The sequence below is a fragment of the Manacus candei genome, unplaced genomic scaffold, assembly GCF_025592945.1.
Source record: "Manacus candei isolate 608988 ecotype Guabito, Panama unplaced genomic scaffold, ASM2559294v1 h1tg000011l, whole genome shotgun sequence".
In the NCBI taxonomy this organism is placed as follows: Eukaryota; Metazoa; Chordata; class Aves; order Passeriformes; family Pipridae; genus Manacus; species Manacus candei.
Genome location: NW_026138059.1, coordinates 14,032,277 through 14,048,048, shown reverse-complemented (window position 1 = coordinate 14,048,048; position 15,772 = coordinate 14,032,277). Strand labels below are relative to the sequence as shown.

Here is a 15,772-nt window from a genome sequence, read left to right as displayed (position 1 = left end):
AAGAGATTTTCAACATTGTGAGAAGTTATTAATTGCTCAAATTCAGGAAAACTTAAGTTTTCCAGAAATAATCACACAATACATAAGAATAAGGTATGTTTATGTTTTGCTTGGTAGAAAATACTACTTAATTTTACTGCTCAAAAACATTGATCCCCCTCTACTGAGGATGACATTTAATTTATCTCTGAGAATTCTTGTAACAAAATGCTTATTATTAGATATGTGTGGTTGCCCCATGAAATTTAAGTTACATTTGCTTAGAAAATAACCTGAACTGTTACCTTTCCATGCTCTCATTTATAAGAACTTGCTTTCATGTGATTAAAAGCATTTACTTGTACACTCTTATTTTTTTCTTGTCTATGACCTTCTTTTACCCTCTGTTAAGCACTGTTTTATCTTGTTCCGAGATCCTCACAATCTTTAGCTTGGTCCCTATCCTGCATCCTGTTAAACTCGCCTTTTGCCCATTTTATTTTGGTTTTATGACTGCTAACAGATGCCTTCCATTCTCAATTGCCCCAGGAAGTAGGTTTTGGATGCTACAGCTCAACTTAGTAATACCATTTTAACCACCTCAGTTTCTTCAGGCTTTGGAAAACATACTCTCAATAACAGCATCTGTCTGCTTCTTCGGCTGTGATCGTGTTTCTGTCTTTCAGACTCTCGAAATTCAATTCACCACTGCATGCTGATTGACAGAAGTAATTTCAAAAATGAAAACTAACTTTGAAGTGCATACTGAATATAGCCACTCAGAAATGCTGGATCCGTGCCCTATTTTTGCATGGTGAACTGGACATTCTGCAGGATATTTTGAAAGCATTAACTTTTTGATGTGTTCATCTGCCAAAAATTCCTTTCCTCCCATTTCCAGTTGGATTTCTGCAATTTTCACTTTCCTACAGCTACCAGGACCAACTTAAATTTACCTGGAGCGAACAGAATACAGGACTTTCTTCCACTGGTTAGTCATTCTGCTGAACCCAGAGGGCACATCAGTACAACTTAATGAAACCAGAAGTTTAAAAATATAAAATTAACCCTGCCTCTCACTACCTGTTTCTTAGTTATCCAGGATAAATCAATATTGCAGACATCGTCCTTCTGGGAGGGGTCACAGTAAAAATGAAATCAGAACTTTAGAGCAAGTCTGCTTATTAATTTAATTATCCCATTATTCGAGTATCGATAATGAATATGAAAAAAACCCAATGTTCTGAAAGATGCTTCCAGTTAAGGAAGCTAGAACATTACACTGGTTGCTCTGTAGTAGAGTTGCTCGTCCCATAGATGGGACAAAATCTGGAAGATGGCCAGAGACCCTGCGATATGGTAGGCAAGGTATGAAGGATTTCTTCCTTGTGGATGCTAGCTTCTGAAGCCTTAATACACAGTTTCTTTTCCATAATATTTCTCCCTCTGACTTCAGGAAAGTGTCCTGCAACAAACACTGCACTGACTTCAGGGCTACAGTTCTGTCTTTGCATGTCTTTTAAATCACCAGAAACTTCTGATGTTCCATCTCTCAGCTGCAGCTTTGTGTTGCCATCAGTTTTACTGTTGCAGTAGGTTATATTGTGATTTTGCTTGCCCTGATATGTACTTGGAAAGAGCCCTTGGTATGTGGATGGGCTTATTCACCTACCTTGCCAACATCTGACTCCATGTTCATCTGCAGAAAACTCGGAGAAGACTCACACCGGCGCTGTAAAATTATTTTCAAAAGACTTGTTAATGACAAGAGACAAAAGAAAAGAAAGAGAAAAAGTCAATTCCACATACTGATGGGTTACCATAGTCAACGGGTCCTGCAGGACTTGATCAATGACAGCACACAGCTCTTCTGTTTGTTGTCTAAGCTGGACAGGGGAGCACATCTGAAAAAGGAGGATGGATCACTCAATTAATCTTGGCTTTTTCTTTTCAAATACAGATGTGAAAGATAAATAACATCACTACCTCTGAATGAGTGTCCAAAGCAGTGCCTTCAGTCACACTCACAGGCTTCGTTGGCTCTTCTAATGCCTGCAATTCAAGAGCTATTGGTGTGATATGGAGTTCAAAATTTTAAAAACCAAACAAACATACACCTTTTTGAAATAGTCTGTTTAAAAAAGGTGGTGTTTTCTATTTCACCATAAAAAGATGGGGAAAATAAAGAAACTACAGGCCTAGTAATGTTCTTCCAGTTACCGGCATCTGATTCTGAATGAGATGGGGGTTTACAGAGAAAGAGAGAGTATTCAAGCAAGGTGAATTGTCTCTACTCTTAGAAATCAGAAACTAGCAGTTTTAATTGTCTTCTTCAACAATGCCCCCTCCTTCCAAGTAAACATGACACTGTGAGTGTCTACTGTGTGCCACAGAGGTGTCGGGTGGCTACCACCACAGGAGAGCCACCAGATGGACGGGTATGCAGGTGGACAAGGCAGGGACCCAAGCACACAGGAGCCCTTTATTTTTCTCCAGTAGATGTTTTCTGTAAAAAGTGTCTCCTGTTTAAAGAGGATGGTGATTTCACCTTGCAACAAATACAGTGCTTGACATTCTTGGGTTTTAGCCAGAAATCAGAAATATATAAAGTAAAATATGTTCTATACATTTGCAATCTCACACTAAGCATGTATACAATCTCTCCAGAACAAAACACAAGCTGCTTGTGCTTGAAAATACCTGTCACTTTCCTGTATCCATACTTGGAGCAGGTTTGAGAACAGCAGGAATCAGTTTGCTGATCCCTTCATTTCATATGGAAACTCACAAAACACCCTCAAAAGCCAAAAACCACTGCTCAGTTCCCTTTTCATCTTTATCCAGCATCTGCAAAGCACATTCTCCCTGCCATCACCCATTTTTTCTTTGAAGTGATTTTCAAATAGACACCTGTTGAGACCAAAAATTACTCTGGAAGCTTGCTGATGTGTGAAGCTGGACTAAAGGGGAGGGAAGTGCAGGGTAGATTTTTCTTGTTTGTTTGTTTAACACATGTTTTTGTGAGATTTCATTTTGCTAGTTCGTAAAAAAAAAAAATCCCATGGATGTGGGATTCTGCAGGAATAGACTGATCCCAGTGAGGTGGGTATGAGGGCTGCCAGATACAGAAGACATATGTAGAGCTGTGAGGAAAATGTCAGAACCTTAAAAAAAAAGAAAATAAGCATATTTATTTATGAGTTTAATTTTGCTGAGTACATTTTTTTTTCTTTCTTTGTACAGCTACTGGTAGCATACATCTGTATATGCCTAAGCGAAAAATTAATGACAATTTACTTTTAATATTATTCTAATACCATCCACAGATGTTCTTGCACAGAAGCACATTTATGGAACACCATGTCTTCTACTAAGATGAAGGGTAGTTGCTTTCCAAACATTTCTTCCTTCCTCTCCATCTCTAGACAAATGTGTTGGCCTTAGAGTAGTTGAAGTTTAAAAGGAAAAAGTAAAAGAATAATGCATTTTGATATACAGAAATTAATGTAATCTTATCCCAAGACAGACCATGAAAAGATAAATAGTCTCTCATCTCTGCTGTCTCATCACACTTAGCCAGCTGAAGTTTCAGATCAACACAGTCCCATTGAACAGGAGGGTTCAGTTAAGGTGGGCTCAGCACTGCACTCAAGTACTGTGTCCCTAGTTCAACTTCAGTCAAGATTACATCCTCCTGGTAAACATAAAAGTAAGTGATAAAATTAAGTAGAAGAGTTATTTCAATATCTATTAGGGTCAGGATTGACAAAGCAGGCTGTTATAGAGATGATGAGTCTGAATAAGACTTAGGAAAAATGAAAAGTTTTAATCAATCATGGGTTTGGAATGGGGAAATTGCTAAGTTTCTCAAAACCCCCAAGAGGCCAGTAGGACAATAAACATAGTCAAGGAATTGTTAAGAGAAAACCACATTTCTGTTTCATAGTCACTGCATCAAAGTAGTGGGCAAACACAATCAAGGGTAAGGAGCAACTACCCCTAAGATTCAGGGGAATCTTTCTAGAGGAATTACAGCCACATCCTAAAGTCTCTGTTCAGAACCAAGGCTCTGGCTAATTTAAATACCAAACATCCATCAGTTTCAGTAGAAATTGGGTACCCAAATATCTTTCTATTTTGGAGCCTTCAGTCACTAAAGAACTTGGGTGAGTGAAGCACCAAGGTCTGTGTGCTCCACTGTCTTTCTGAGATACAACCATCATGCAGGAGTCATTCTAGAAAAAGCTGCAGCTGTTCTCTCTTTTTGGACTTTTGGGGAAGGAAAATTTTAACCTGCAAACTGATCAGCCTAATTTCTTTGACTGTTTCATCTTTTTTTTCTTTTGCTTTTTTCTTCTTTTCTTTTTCTTTTTCCTGTTTTTCTTTTTTTACTTATTTGAACAGCTGAGTCCTCCAAAGAAAGAGAAGAAACAGGAAACTGCATTTTTGCCATCCCCATCACCTCCACAAAGATAAAAGGTTCTGTTTAAGCTGCTCTGGGCTTTTCAAACTACATCTCAAATTTTTTTTCCAGCATTGCCTTCTTTTTTTTTTTTTCCACATTTCCACATAGAGAAAAATGTGAGATATAAAAATTACAGCTAGTTTTTTCCAAAATTATCAGTGTTATCGTGCAACAATGTTATGATTAATTTAAAGTGTTAGTGCTATCTACATGCTGTTGATTAACATTATCAACTGTATTCAGGATTCACTTGCTATGTTGATGATCTAACAATATTAAAATTTGAACATTCTTATTTAGGCATTCAAATTTTTGATTTTATATGAAAAAACAGTGAGACCACAGTTTAAAAGAAGATTGCCATTTAGATAATGAAAATGCTTTTGTGACATAATTTCAATGTTCAGATGAAATAAGGAGTTGCTGAACCACTAATTTTTTCCTTGAAAAGGGTAACTTTGAGGGTGTGACACATATATGCCATTGACATCAGGGATGACTACAACCCTTCCCTCTTCTTTTCTCTCTTTTGATTGCTAAAGCCGTATCAGAGCTGAAAGGATACTAGTAAAAGATCCAAACACAATCTCCAGTATTTTTTTAGAAGAATGAAAGATCTTGACAACATATAGGAAATACAGAACATTATTTTGTCCACCAGTGGACCACATCAATAGTAGGAGAAAAAGTGAATATTGTGACCCGGATCTAACACAGCTTCCTTCTTACTGTATCGTGAAAACCCTGGACTGAGTATATTTTCCCTATCACTATCTTTTCCTGAGCTTTCATCACATGCAAAAAAAAGCCTATTGTATAATGAAACTTCACAAAGCATTAATTCCTTTAACTTACTTCTTGAAGATCCTGGGAGATGATACTGAATAGACTTGACTATTTTTCCTCCTATAAAATAATTAATACTGAAAGCTGTAAGGTTCATGAAGGAAAGAGGGAGCTCATAGGCTGCTCCTAAATTGGCACATTTGGTTATTATTACAGGTGCACTGGGTCTTTTACTTAGTCCTACAACCACACAAATTATTGGCTTTCTTTCTTTCTTACCACGAAGTATTTTTCTCTAGCCTTGAGAAGAATTTTGATGTGAACACAACCTGGTTGCATGAACTGTACCTAGTAAGTGCACCCCAGAAGTATTTTGGGAAAATTAAAATCTATTTTTATCAAAATATTCTTAACAAAGTCTTGTCAGAAATGCTTTCCAGAAACATGCTAACATGCTTGATAATACCCATTTGTCCAGCAGTTAGGTCAATCATCTAAGTTTGCTTCTAGGTTCCTGGGGTATCATTTTAAGGAGTGACTCGAATCTGCATTTGCCATGATCAATTCCTATAGCAATGGATTTTTGATAATAAGTAAGAGTTTCCTCAAGGCAAGAACTTAAAGCTGTGTCTTCTATGTAGCAGAACGCTGCCATATTTCCTCAGCTGCATGTCTTTCTTTTTATTAAAAACAAAACAAAAAACCTCCAACACACCCTCCTTTTCCTTCTGCATGTGGAGGAAGATGCCTTTTTTTTTTCCTTCCACAAGGAGAATATAGTGCACTGCTTACAGTCTGCTTTGTAGGTGATAGGATGTAATTACTAGGTCTTTGGGGTTTTCCTAGAAGTGCAGAAAAATATGGAAAGACTGTTTTAGACTCTCTTGAAGTTAACTAGATTGCATTGTGACAAGAGAAAACATGAAGAATGCCCATAAAGAGACACAATCAAACACCTAAAATATTTATTCTTTAAGACAGAAGATTTTTTTTCTACATTTATTTAGAATTGAAATTATTGTTCTCTACTTGTAACTACTTGAGAAATACAAGCCAGAAAAGTCAACATTTGCACCTCTCATATTCATAGCCAGTCATACCTAGTGTTTTTCAGAAGACTTGGTAAGTGTGGGATAAACCTCAACTGTGAAGCAGGTGTGTTTCATGGTACGTCCCATCATCCTGGGATGTGCCATGTGCACCATGCTTCATTCCCGGTCCAGATTGTGGGAAGTCTGAGCAGAACATTTGCAGCACCTCTTTCCTCCCAGTCTGTATGCCCAGGTTTCTTTCCCACTAAATGGGATAAGGGGAGTTCACCCTGATTAGCATACAGAGGGGATGCGTAGCTGATCAAATACAGCAAACCCAAATCGCCCTGTATATACCTTGCTGTAGACCAAAGACCACAGAATTGTTAAGAGAAGACTCTTTGCTTTGTAAATCCAAAGCCTCCAGCAGTTTTCCGCTTTCATCTCAAACTTTATATAATTCTGAAGACGAAGTAAGATCTATTTTAAGAGACTGTCTACTTTCAAGGCCCTTGAAAGAAAGAGAGAGCTCAGAGGCTGCTCCTACATTGGCATATTTGGTTATTTTTACAGATGAACTAGGTCCTTTATCACTGCTCAAAATATTGCCTTTCTTTCTATCATGAGGTATTTAAAGTTACAAATTTTTCCTTAGCTCCTTGAAATAAACTCTTCATCCCTATCTATTTTGACTGAGTGATATTGTAATAGATATTTGATAAATACAATCTCTAAATAATAGACCCATTACTTTTTAAATAATACCTGATTAGGAATGGAATTTTGAGTTGGGCTGTGATCACATCTATATAATTGTAGAAGCTACACAAGAGTGAGTGTCAGTAGAGGTGTGACTCGCTGTCTCTACATTAATAAGACCAGAAGAAACAACAGTGTTCAGCTAGTCTGTCCTCTTTTTTAAATCACAGGACTACCTGGAATGAAGGGCCAAAAAAGTGTCCTGTCTTGATTTTTCAATTTCTCTGAAAAAGAGCCTAATTCAGTCTCTGGAAAATTTTTCTAATGGTTAATTAATTCTGTTAAATTTTTGCCTTATGCCTATATTAAGCTTGTTCAGCTTCCTCTTCTGGCCAGTGGTCTGTCAGTTCTGCCAGTGGCCTGGTGAGTTCATTAACACACTCTATGACCTGCCTCATCACTATGAATCTGTGTGGCTACAATGGTATTGCTGACTGACCCTGGTTAACATCAACATGATATCAACACCTCTGTTCTCCTTGCTCAGGCACTGTGGAGCTGTGCCCTTGCTGGTGAGGACACTGTCTTTCTATCCTTGCTGCCACTCCAGCTCCTGACACCTTCCATGTGGAGCAACCCACTCTTGCTGCTCCCTGACAGAGCCTGACCATGCTAAATCCCTTAAAAACAAGTTTTGGTCTTTTGGCTGTGAAGGAAGTGACAGCCCAAACTTCCAAGAGATATCTTGTACAGGGCTTTTTCTGATCATAGAACAGGTGATGTGAGGAACACCAGGTTCACACAAACTCAAAGAGCTGGGAAGTATTCCAGTTCGGAGAACTGATGAGATTAAGCCACTTCTGGGTTAGTCGAAATACACACATATATAGTTAATCAGCCTTTTCTTCTCTACTAATTAGCACAACTCTCTGAGTAAGAATACTAGAGGATAAGAACATGTTCTAGAAAAACCATTAAGACGATGACAGCTTAGTGGTTTCATAAGAAGTTTCATAAGTAGTTGAAAAATGTTGACTGAAATTAAAGCATCTACACAAACATAAAAGAAAGTAACTAACTTGAGAAACAAAGTTATACACTAGCAGACAATTTAGAGGCAGACAAATCATTGTACCTCACAGGGTACACCAAAAGCAGTTTTCTGTCATGGGATCTAATTAATACTGCAGATGAATTGCTGCTATCACCCACATCACAATTCTGACTACTCTTATGTCTCATGACCATTTAAATTAAGGATTATAGTTACACAGTGGAAAAAGTTGACTTCTGACAATACGCATTTCTACTTCAATCAAACAGCAAACAACTTTTTTTGCACCTTAGCCAAAAAAATGTAGTTTAAAAAAAATGTTGTATTGCTAATCATGTATTCAGCTCAGCAATAGCTATGCTTGCAGATACTGCATGCCTTCCTTCCTTGCTGAAAAAAAAAGCCATTTGGAAAACTTCTCCACGTAACCATTATTTTAATGTTAATAAAGCATCACTTAAGCATTTAAAATCTTATTGTCTTAAATATCTCTCTTTTTAACCCAGTGCATAAAAAGCTTTGCATAAAATGGGAACATAATTACTGTGATTGAGTTACAACATAACATGAGTTCCCTACCCAACATTTTTGAGGAGAATACTTGGACATAAAGACTTCGTTCAATGGGGCCCATGTGCGCCATGTGACTAGTTTGTGCTTTGTTTTAAGAGCCATACTCTAAACATGTGTCAGCTAACACAACAGGACTAGCTTAGGAGTACTACAGTTAGATGCTGGTACAGATCAATAGGAGACTATTATCCATAATTCCCAAGATGGGAGAATGTAGTCAGGCCACGCTGAAACATACAGTTTACAAAGTTAATTAGTCAAGAGCCACTCCCGAAGGTAAATCCTGTGGCAGGAAACTGATTTCTTATTAATACATGGCTGCTTTTACTACTGAAGGATACACCAAGGCTACCATTTTCAATAAAGCAGTGGATAATCAAAAGTCTATCTAACTATGGATGTCTCTTGGGTTTTTACTTTTTCTACAGATATGGGCATTAGATTGCACGATTCAGTTTTATGTATTCATGATAAGTAACACACAAGTTGTGAGTCAGTGCCCTCGAAAGCACCAGCAAGACCATCAAAAGAAATCAATTTTCTTCTGAAAAAGTGCAATCAGATGGCTGACATTAACCCACTAGTTATCATTAGGAGTGTGCTCTTAGAGTGAATAACCTATTCAGAGTCACCTCCTTGGCTTGGCTTGCAGAGAGGTGCGGTCTTAGGGTACATCAACTAGATGCTTTCAGGTGAAGTCAACCATGAAGTGGCACTTCAGGAGTTCACCACATTCTTCCACCCACTAACAGGCTCTCTGCTCAAACAAAACCCTCCCAAAATACATTCAGTAGAGATGTAGGATCTCCTGCATTAGCTATTTTCCTCTATAGAGCCATTGTTTTTCATCACATTGCATGCTAAAGCAAACATAACCTTCACTAGTGCATTCAAGATTTAAGTAAAGGAAGGATCAGGTTTTATGCAAATGATTTAAAAAATCATTCAAGATTAAAAGAACATTGGAAAATAAAGGAATGACTCTTTATTTTGAAAAAAAAATCTTACTTATAGCAGTTAACTCTTAATTACTAGATCACAATCAGTAATATTTCAAGGATAAAATTATAATCTTCAAAATTTGTACACAGCTAAGTTCCCCTCTCCAATGTCTTCAGGCTCTGCAAACTTCTAGTGAAATCAACTGAGTTATGTATTGGAATAAATACTTAGATGTGTAGTCAGGAATGCTTAATCTCAAAGAAACTTATCAGAAGCTAAGTTCCTGAACAAGGTTCTGAACAGAAAGCTTTTTCTGATAAAGCTACAAACTGGATGTTAGCACAGTTAAGGATGTCTTTAAACATGTTAAACATGTAGCTCATTGCTCATCAGAGAAAATATTTGTTAAACTTAGTGAGCAATTATTTTGAGCAAAATTAATTTGGGAAAAATATTTTAAAAATAAACATCCATGGGTATTTTGAACCCTTCATGCAAAATTTAAATTTTCAATTGCCTTTCTAAGTGGCATTATCTAAAGAAGGACTATACAGCCCAACCTTTGTTGGCTGTGACTTTAGTAGTAAATCAATGCACTAAAGTCTGTTCTTTGGATCTACCTGCCTATCCTACACAAAAGGATGGTTATCTCAACCTACATATCCCGGCCCATTCTAGCTGTTAAAGTGTTCAGGAAGAATGGTGGTTAACAGAGGTCAGAACAATGGCCAGGACGGTTATCAAAGTTTAACAGCACAGCTGATCAAAATTGCACGTCTTTGGATGTTAAATTTACTGGTATAAGCAAAGTTGTTGAATAATCATTAACTGACCAAGATCTACCCATTGTCAGGCCCCAGAACAGCAGTGCTCCAGTTGCTTTCCAATAACAAAACAGACTTTGAGATGTTGCTATAAAAGGCAATTCTTTTAAGATACTACTTTTTTTCCCCCTTTTTATATTAAATTGATTTGCAGAAATTCAGATTAGCGAAGTCTTTGATCTTCAGTGGAAAGCGGTTGACCCTGAGAAATGTCTGGAATAATAACCCTGAGCAGTTAGTTCCCAGAATTTACATTCTGCAGTATCCCCCAGCAGAAATGTCAGAATGTGTACATAAAGTTGAATGGTCTCAAATACACAATGCCCATGTCTTTGAGCAAACACTAACCTTCTGTTCCATAAGCAATGTGTTTGTAGGGATTGCTGCAAATGCCTTGTAGCTTGTCTTGATCTTGTACTGCTAAAAGGGTAAACCAGAAAGCAGGAAGAGAAGTAAAACAGGATAGAAGAGTAAGAAAGAAAGAAAGGAAAGGTATGACAGAATGAAAGACCATTCCAATTGTCTTGCAAACACATTGCAACAAAACAATGCTTACATATTTCCTAGGAAAGCTATTTCTTAAAAAAAATATAGTGCTTTTGTTAAGATTTTAGAAGCCTGTAACATACATATTTTGCTCTTAGGAATGAAGTAGGATAGCTTATAGCTTCCAAAGGAAGTTTAATCACTTTCTGCTGATTATTATCCTTAAATGAATGTCAGGAGAGGCTGTGAGGTTTTTTTGAAGTTTTTTTGTGATTTGATATGAAAATGCACAGCTACTTCTGCCAGTACATCCACCTCAACAACTGCTGTTGAATGGTGTGATCCTGGACCACTAGGTGAGAGGGATTTCTGTAATTGGCTTTAATGAGACTGACTAGGATCCTTAAACGCTAAATTACTTTTGTGAGTGGATAGATCATTTAAATCTTCATGCAGCTTTTCATCTCTTGAATAAGTAACTCTACCACCCAAAAAAAATAATTCAAATTAGGTATAGGAGCTTTCACACTCTAACAAAGCTTACAGAACTGACAATCTAAACCATACAAAATATATCGGTTTGGGTATTAAAAATTCTAAGATAAGCCTTAAAAATTATTCTTTTCAAACAATTTCTATTTTAGATTATATTAGTTTCCCAGTTATTTTAAAATCTTTAGAAACCATCTTTTTTACATTTTCTTTGTAATTATAGAAGTTGAATTCAGTAATTTTTAAAAGATTGATGAGATTCTTCTATATTTGTATGATTTCAAGAGCTAGGATTCTTAATCATGACTGTAATTTATCTTAAAAATAGGGATTTGCTACATTGTTCCCTTTTAGCTAACAATCTAATAAAAAAATCATAAATTCACACAAGAATAGACTTTCAAGTTAGTAATTCATTATTTCTGTGATAGTCAGCCAGAAATAAAGTTATTTGTTAATCAGGTCAGGTTTTTTAATGTACCATCACCTGCAGTAGTAAATACCAGTGATTATGAGATAACAGTTTGGATCAGCATGTTGTACTTTGGGTCATTCTTTTGATATTTTTTTCTTTTCTTCATAATTAGTAAAAGTCTCAATGACAGCAGAGGGGGCAAAATTTTATCTCAGATAAGAAACTTATATCCTTCTCACATCTATCTTGAAATATGGTAGGACACAACCTTTGCATTCTTTCTATACATAATATTATGTTTGCTTTTGACTTCACTTAGTCAGAAGCTGGAGAATGACAGTCATTTAAGAAGTCAATCATTCATATTGAATGTACACATTAACAAAGGAGAAGAATGCAAATGCTGAAAATTAAGGGGTTTTTCTATTTTTTGGTGGGAGGGGCATTGGAGGGCAGGACAGTAATTTATATGAGATTTAGTGATTTTAACTTGGATGTCTACCATTTAGGTGCCTCAGTCAAAAACTAGTGCCTTTTATAATTACAGGCATTTCTACAGGATTAATCTCATCCCAAAATAGGCAACTAGAAAGGTAAAATAAAATCATCCTGTAAATATTCCATATTCTCTCCATTAGCTGTAATAGAATTGTCCAAGTTGTGCTTGGATATCTAACTTTCAAATGTCAAAAGTTGCATGAGTTTAATCCTGCCCTTTGAACATTTAGACAACAACACTGCATATGTGTGCATAAACACACATACATATATTTGTGTATATACAAAATCTATATACAAATAAGACATAAAATACTTCTCATTAAAGTAAGATGGAAGACCAAAATTCCAAATATTAAACATTAATTCCAAATATTAGGCATAAAATGCATCCTTGTTTGATTATAATAGAAATTCAACTAAGAAAATTGTGTAATTGAACACGTAAATGAAACGCATTGTCTTCACTAGCCCATAGGCTTTTACATCTGACGAGATGGGCATCCCATATGATAAGAACAGTATGATCATTTTGAAGTTATCTGTACCGTTATATGAACTAAACAGACATATCAGACTGTTAAAATATAGAAGTTTCTATACTGCTTTCATATGCTTTATCACTTCCAGATACTGTAGAACCATTTTCACAATGCCTGAGATGACTGAAAAGTCTTTAATTCAATTTCTGATCTCTATGAATATGTTCCTTACACATTATTTCACATTACCTAAAATTACTTTTCAATGCCTAAATACATTTAATAATCTGCTTCACAGGAATCTAGCAGTAATTTTAAACAGCCATGGATAGTTAGGTCTCCTGGCCTGCACCATGGTCCAGTCAAAACCAAACCAACTCCAATATCAGAGCTTGGGCAAATATCACCCTGGAGAGTTTGAGGGAAAATGTCCTACTTTTTTTTCCGATGTTCACCTAAGATGCCCACAGGGCATTGCCAAGTGTGTTGGACACATGCCTACAGGGGCTTAAAAACAGTGACTAACCATGGTAGCATAGTGTCATGAGTAACCTTTCCTGCTTTGTGGTAGGTTTTGCAGCTGTGCTGAGCTCCAAGTAACTAAAGTTAGTTTGTTCTCCAGCTGTTTTGGGTAGATCTACATGCATTCCTGTGCTGCATTCAAACAGGAAAAATCAAAGAATATGTAGGAATGATGCCCAATGAAACCATTGCAAAGAGTTTTCAAACATCAGCCAGAGATTGTTATTCTAATCTGTTCCTCCAGAATCAGAAATTTATCTGTCCCTACTCCATCTTAATGTCCACTTTGCCATGTTAGGTCCATGAGGACATTATCAAAGTGTAATATGTGTATTTTAAAATCATTAGCAAATATAAACCATGGGAAAGCATATGTTTATATATATAAATACAAACAGTTAAACAAATTAACAGGTTATCCTTCAATTTGCATTAATTCCTGCATGCATAGGCATAGACATAAAAAAGCTCTCCAATAAAGAATCCTTTTTGCATAATTGCCTTGACATCATGTTAATGAAACAGTTTAATGTGAATATTGAAAAGTACACCTAATGTCAGAATTCTGGTTTAATAAGCGTTAGTTTAATACTTGTCTTAACATTGCTGCAACGACTGTTGAAGAAACATTAAGGTTGAAAGACTACACATGCCAAAGTCAAGCACTTCCAGAAGCTGTTTTTCCCTTAATGTTCACTTAGCACATTCATACATGCAAAAATTTTGTCATGCATTAACAATCATCAAATGGAGCAATCTGCTTTTTGTCTAATTCTAAAGCTGAGCTGATTAGTACTAAAGAGACCTAAATGCTGCTTAGGACGTTAAAGTTGTCTCTCCTCAAAATTTTCCTTTCTTCTCTGAAAATACACTGAGATTTGAGGCTGGAGTATTATTAGACAGCCTGCTACATGTCAGCAAAATTCATTGAGTTATGCCATAAACTAGGGATGGAAATAAGTGAGAGCAGGAGGAAAGGGAAAGTTAATGCACAGTATCATTAACTGTAGATGAAGTCTTAGACTCACATTTTAAAGCCACAAGAGACCTTTCTTGCACTGACCACCCAGCTGCATTTAATTTAAAGGTTTCTTGTCTTCCACATCTCCAGCAGAGCCAGCTTTGTCTATATGATTAAAAATTACACCAGACTAGTGGTCCAAGTCTGTTATACTGGCAGACAGCCTCCCAGTTTCCATGGCATGGTGAGACAGTTTCAAAAGTGCCACCATATCACATGATAAAGGAGAATTAGCAGGAACGGGGACAGCAGGGAAGTCAGAAAGGGTATAATAACCTCTGCAATATTGCCTGCAACCCAGGTAATAGCTCTGTGTCACTAGCAGAGGTTTTTCTTACTGCCAGAGAATCTCAGTGCTCATTGCACCAACTAGCAGGAAGAGCAACTGTTTTGCAATCTGCAGGCTCAGTCATGCCTTCCAGTTTTGTCTCAGGGGCTTTTTGTCTTGGAATTTCTACAATTTCATATCTCTTTTTGTTTCACTAAGTAATACTGACAGGGTGTAGCGACACTGTACAGCTGTGCCTGGCACAATGGTTCATTTGAGTTTGCTTGGTTTTTAAAAGAACCAGTCATGACAATTGCTACTTTGTGCTGATTTTAACCTCTCATTTCCAATTAACATTTTCAAAGCAGTTCAAAACACCACTGCCATAGCCAAGCTGTTAAGAACACATCTGACACAACTTGATCTGGCAGACCAGGCTATAATTTTGTGCTGTGAGCAAATAAATCAATAAACTATGATAGACTTTCTATGATGTGCAAGCTCAAATACGAGTTACAGGAGGCACAAGGGAAGCACAGAGGGTAAAGATAAGATAAAAGAGGTCAGCAGAAAGCCTTCTGCAACTCTGATGCCTTCTGCAACTAGCTCTTCCTTTCTACACAGCAGTTTCTCTTGTTTTTACCTACCTGCTGCATGTTTTTGGATCAACTTTCCTTTCCTTCCCCTTCTCGAGATATACCTTTAGATTTAAAGTGCAACTGGTTCCCAAGCACTCCTGCAGCAATTGCCATCATTGCTTATTTTCACTCTGTGATGGCCCTCCTACCTTTGGGTGGATGACATAGAGCAGGAGCTGTTTGTGAAACTTTTGTATTTGCAGCAGTTCATGTTTTGGGAAGCTTGTCTTTTCTTTCCCCCTCATTCTCTGTCTAGTACAACAAGATCAGAGGAGTACAGAAGAAAGCAAAGAAGCAGGAGACTGTCTTTGTCTTCCCTTGTTGGCTCTTAGCCCCAAAGTCCCTGCTCAGGCTGAGCTCCGTTGTACCTCTGAGCTGGTGCCAGGGCAACTGGGCTGAGTAAAACATCCTGGGAAGTGAGGAGGACAGATGGGATGAGGTGCTTGTGAACTAGTTATCACTGGAACACCCAGTTCACATAAATTAGATTAAGCTGCTTCTACTTCAGCCTTGAACCTAAGATCACCATACTTCTATTACTTTCAGTGGGAACACATGTGGGTTGTCATTAGCATAGGGTGAATAGAACGTTTCACA

General features: G+C 37.1%; 1 protein-coding gene across 5 annotated transcripts in view; it reads right to left on the bottom strand.

Annotated features, from left to right (window-relative positions):
• The window catches only part of MLIP (muscular LMNA interacting protein), a 104,705-nt gene that overhangs the window by 32,803 nt on the left and 56,130 nt on the right, over nucleotides 1–15,772 (bottom strand). For 3 of the 5 annotated variants that reach the window (XM_051777844.1, XM_051777842.1, XM_051777845.1), the window contains exons 5-8: nucleotides 10,702–10,773; nucleotides 1,966–2,031; nucleotides 1,800–1,883; nucleotides 1,652–1,711 (exon numbers count right to left, since the gene is read on the bottom strand). In XM_051777844.1, coding sequence (XP_051633804.1) covers nucleotides 1,652–1,711; nucleotides 1,800–1,883; nucleotides 1,966–2,031; nucleotides 10,702–10,773 — 282 coding nt within the window. The remainder of the gene's footprint in view (nucleotides 1–1,651; nucleotides 1,712–1,799; nucleotides 1,884–1,965; nucleotides 2,032–10,701; nucleotides 10,774–15,772) is intronic. The other 2 variants (XM_051777843.1, XM_051777846.1) reach the window with 2 other exon arrangements.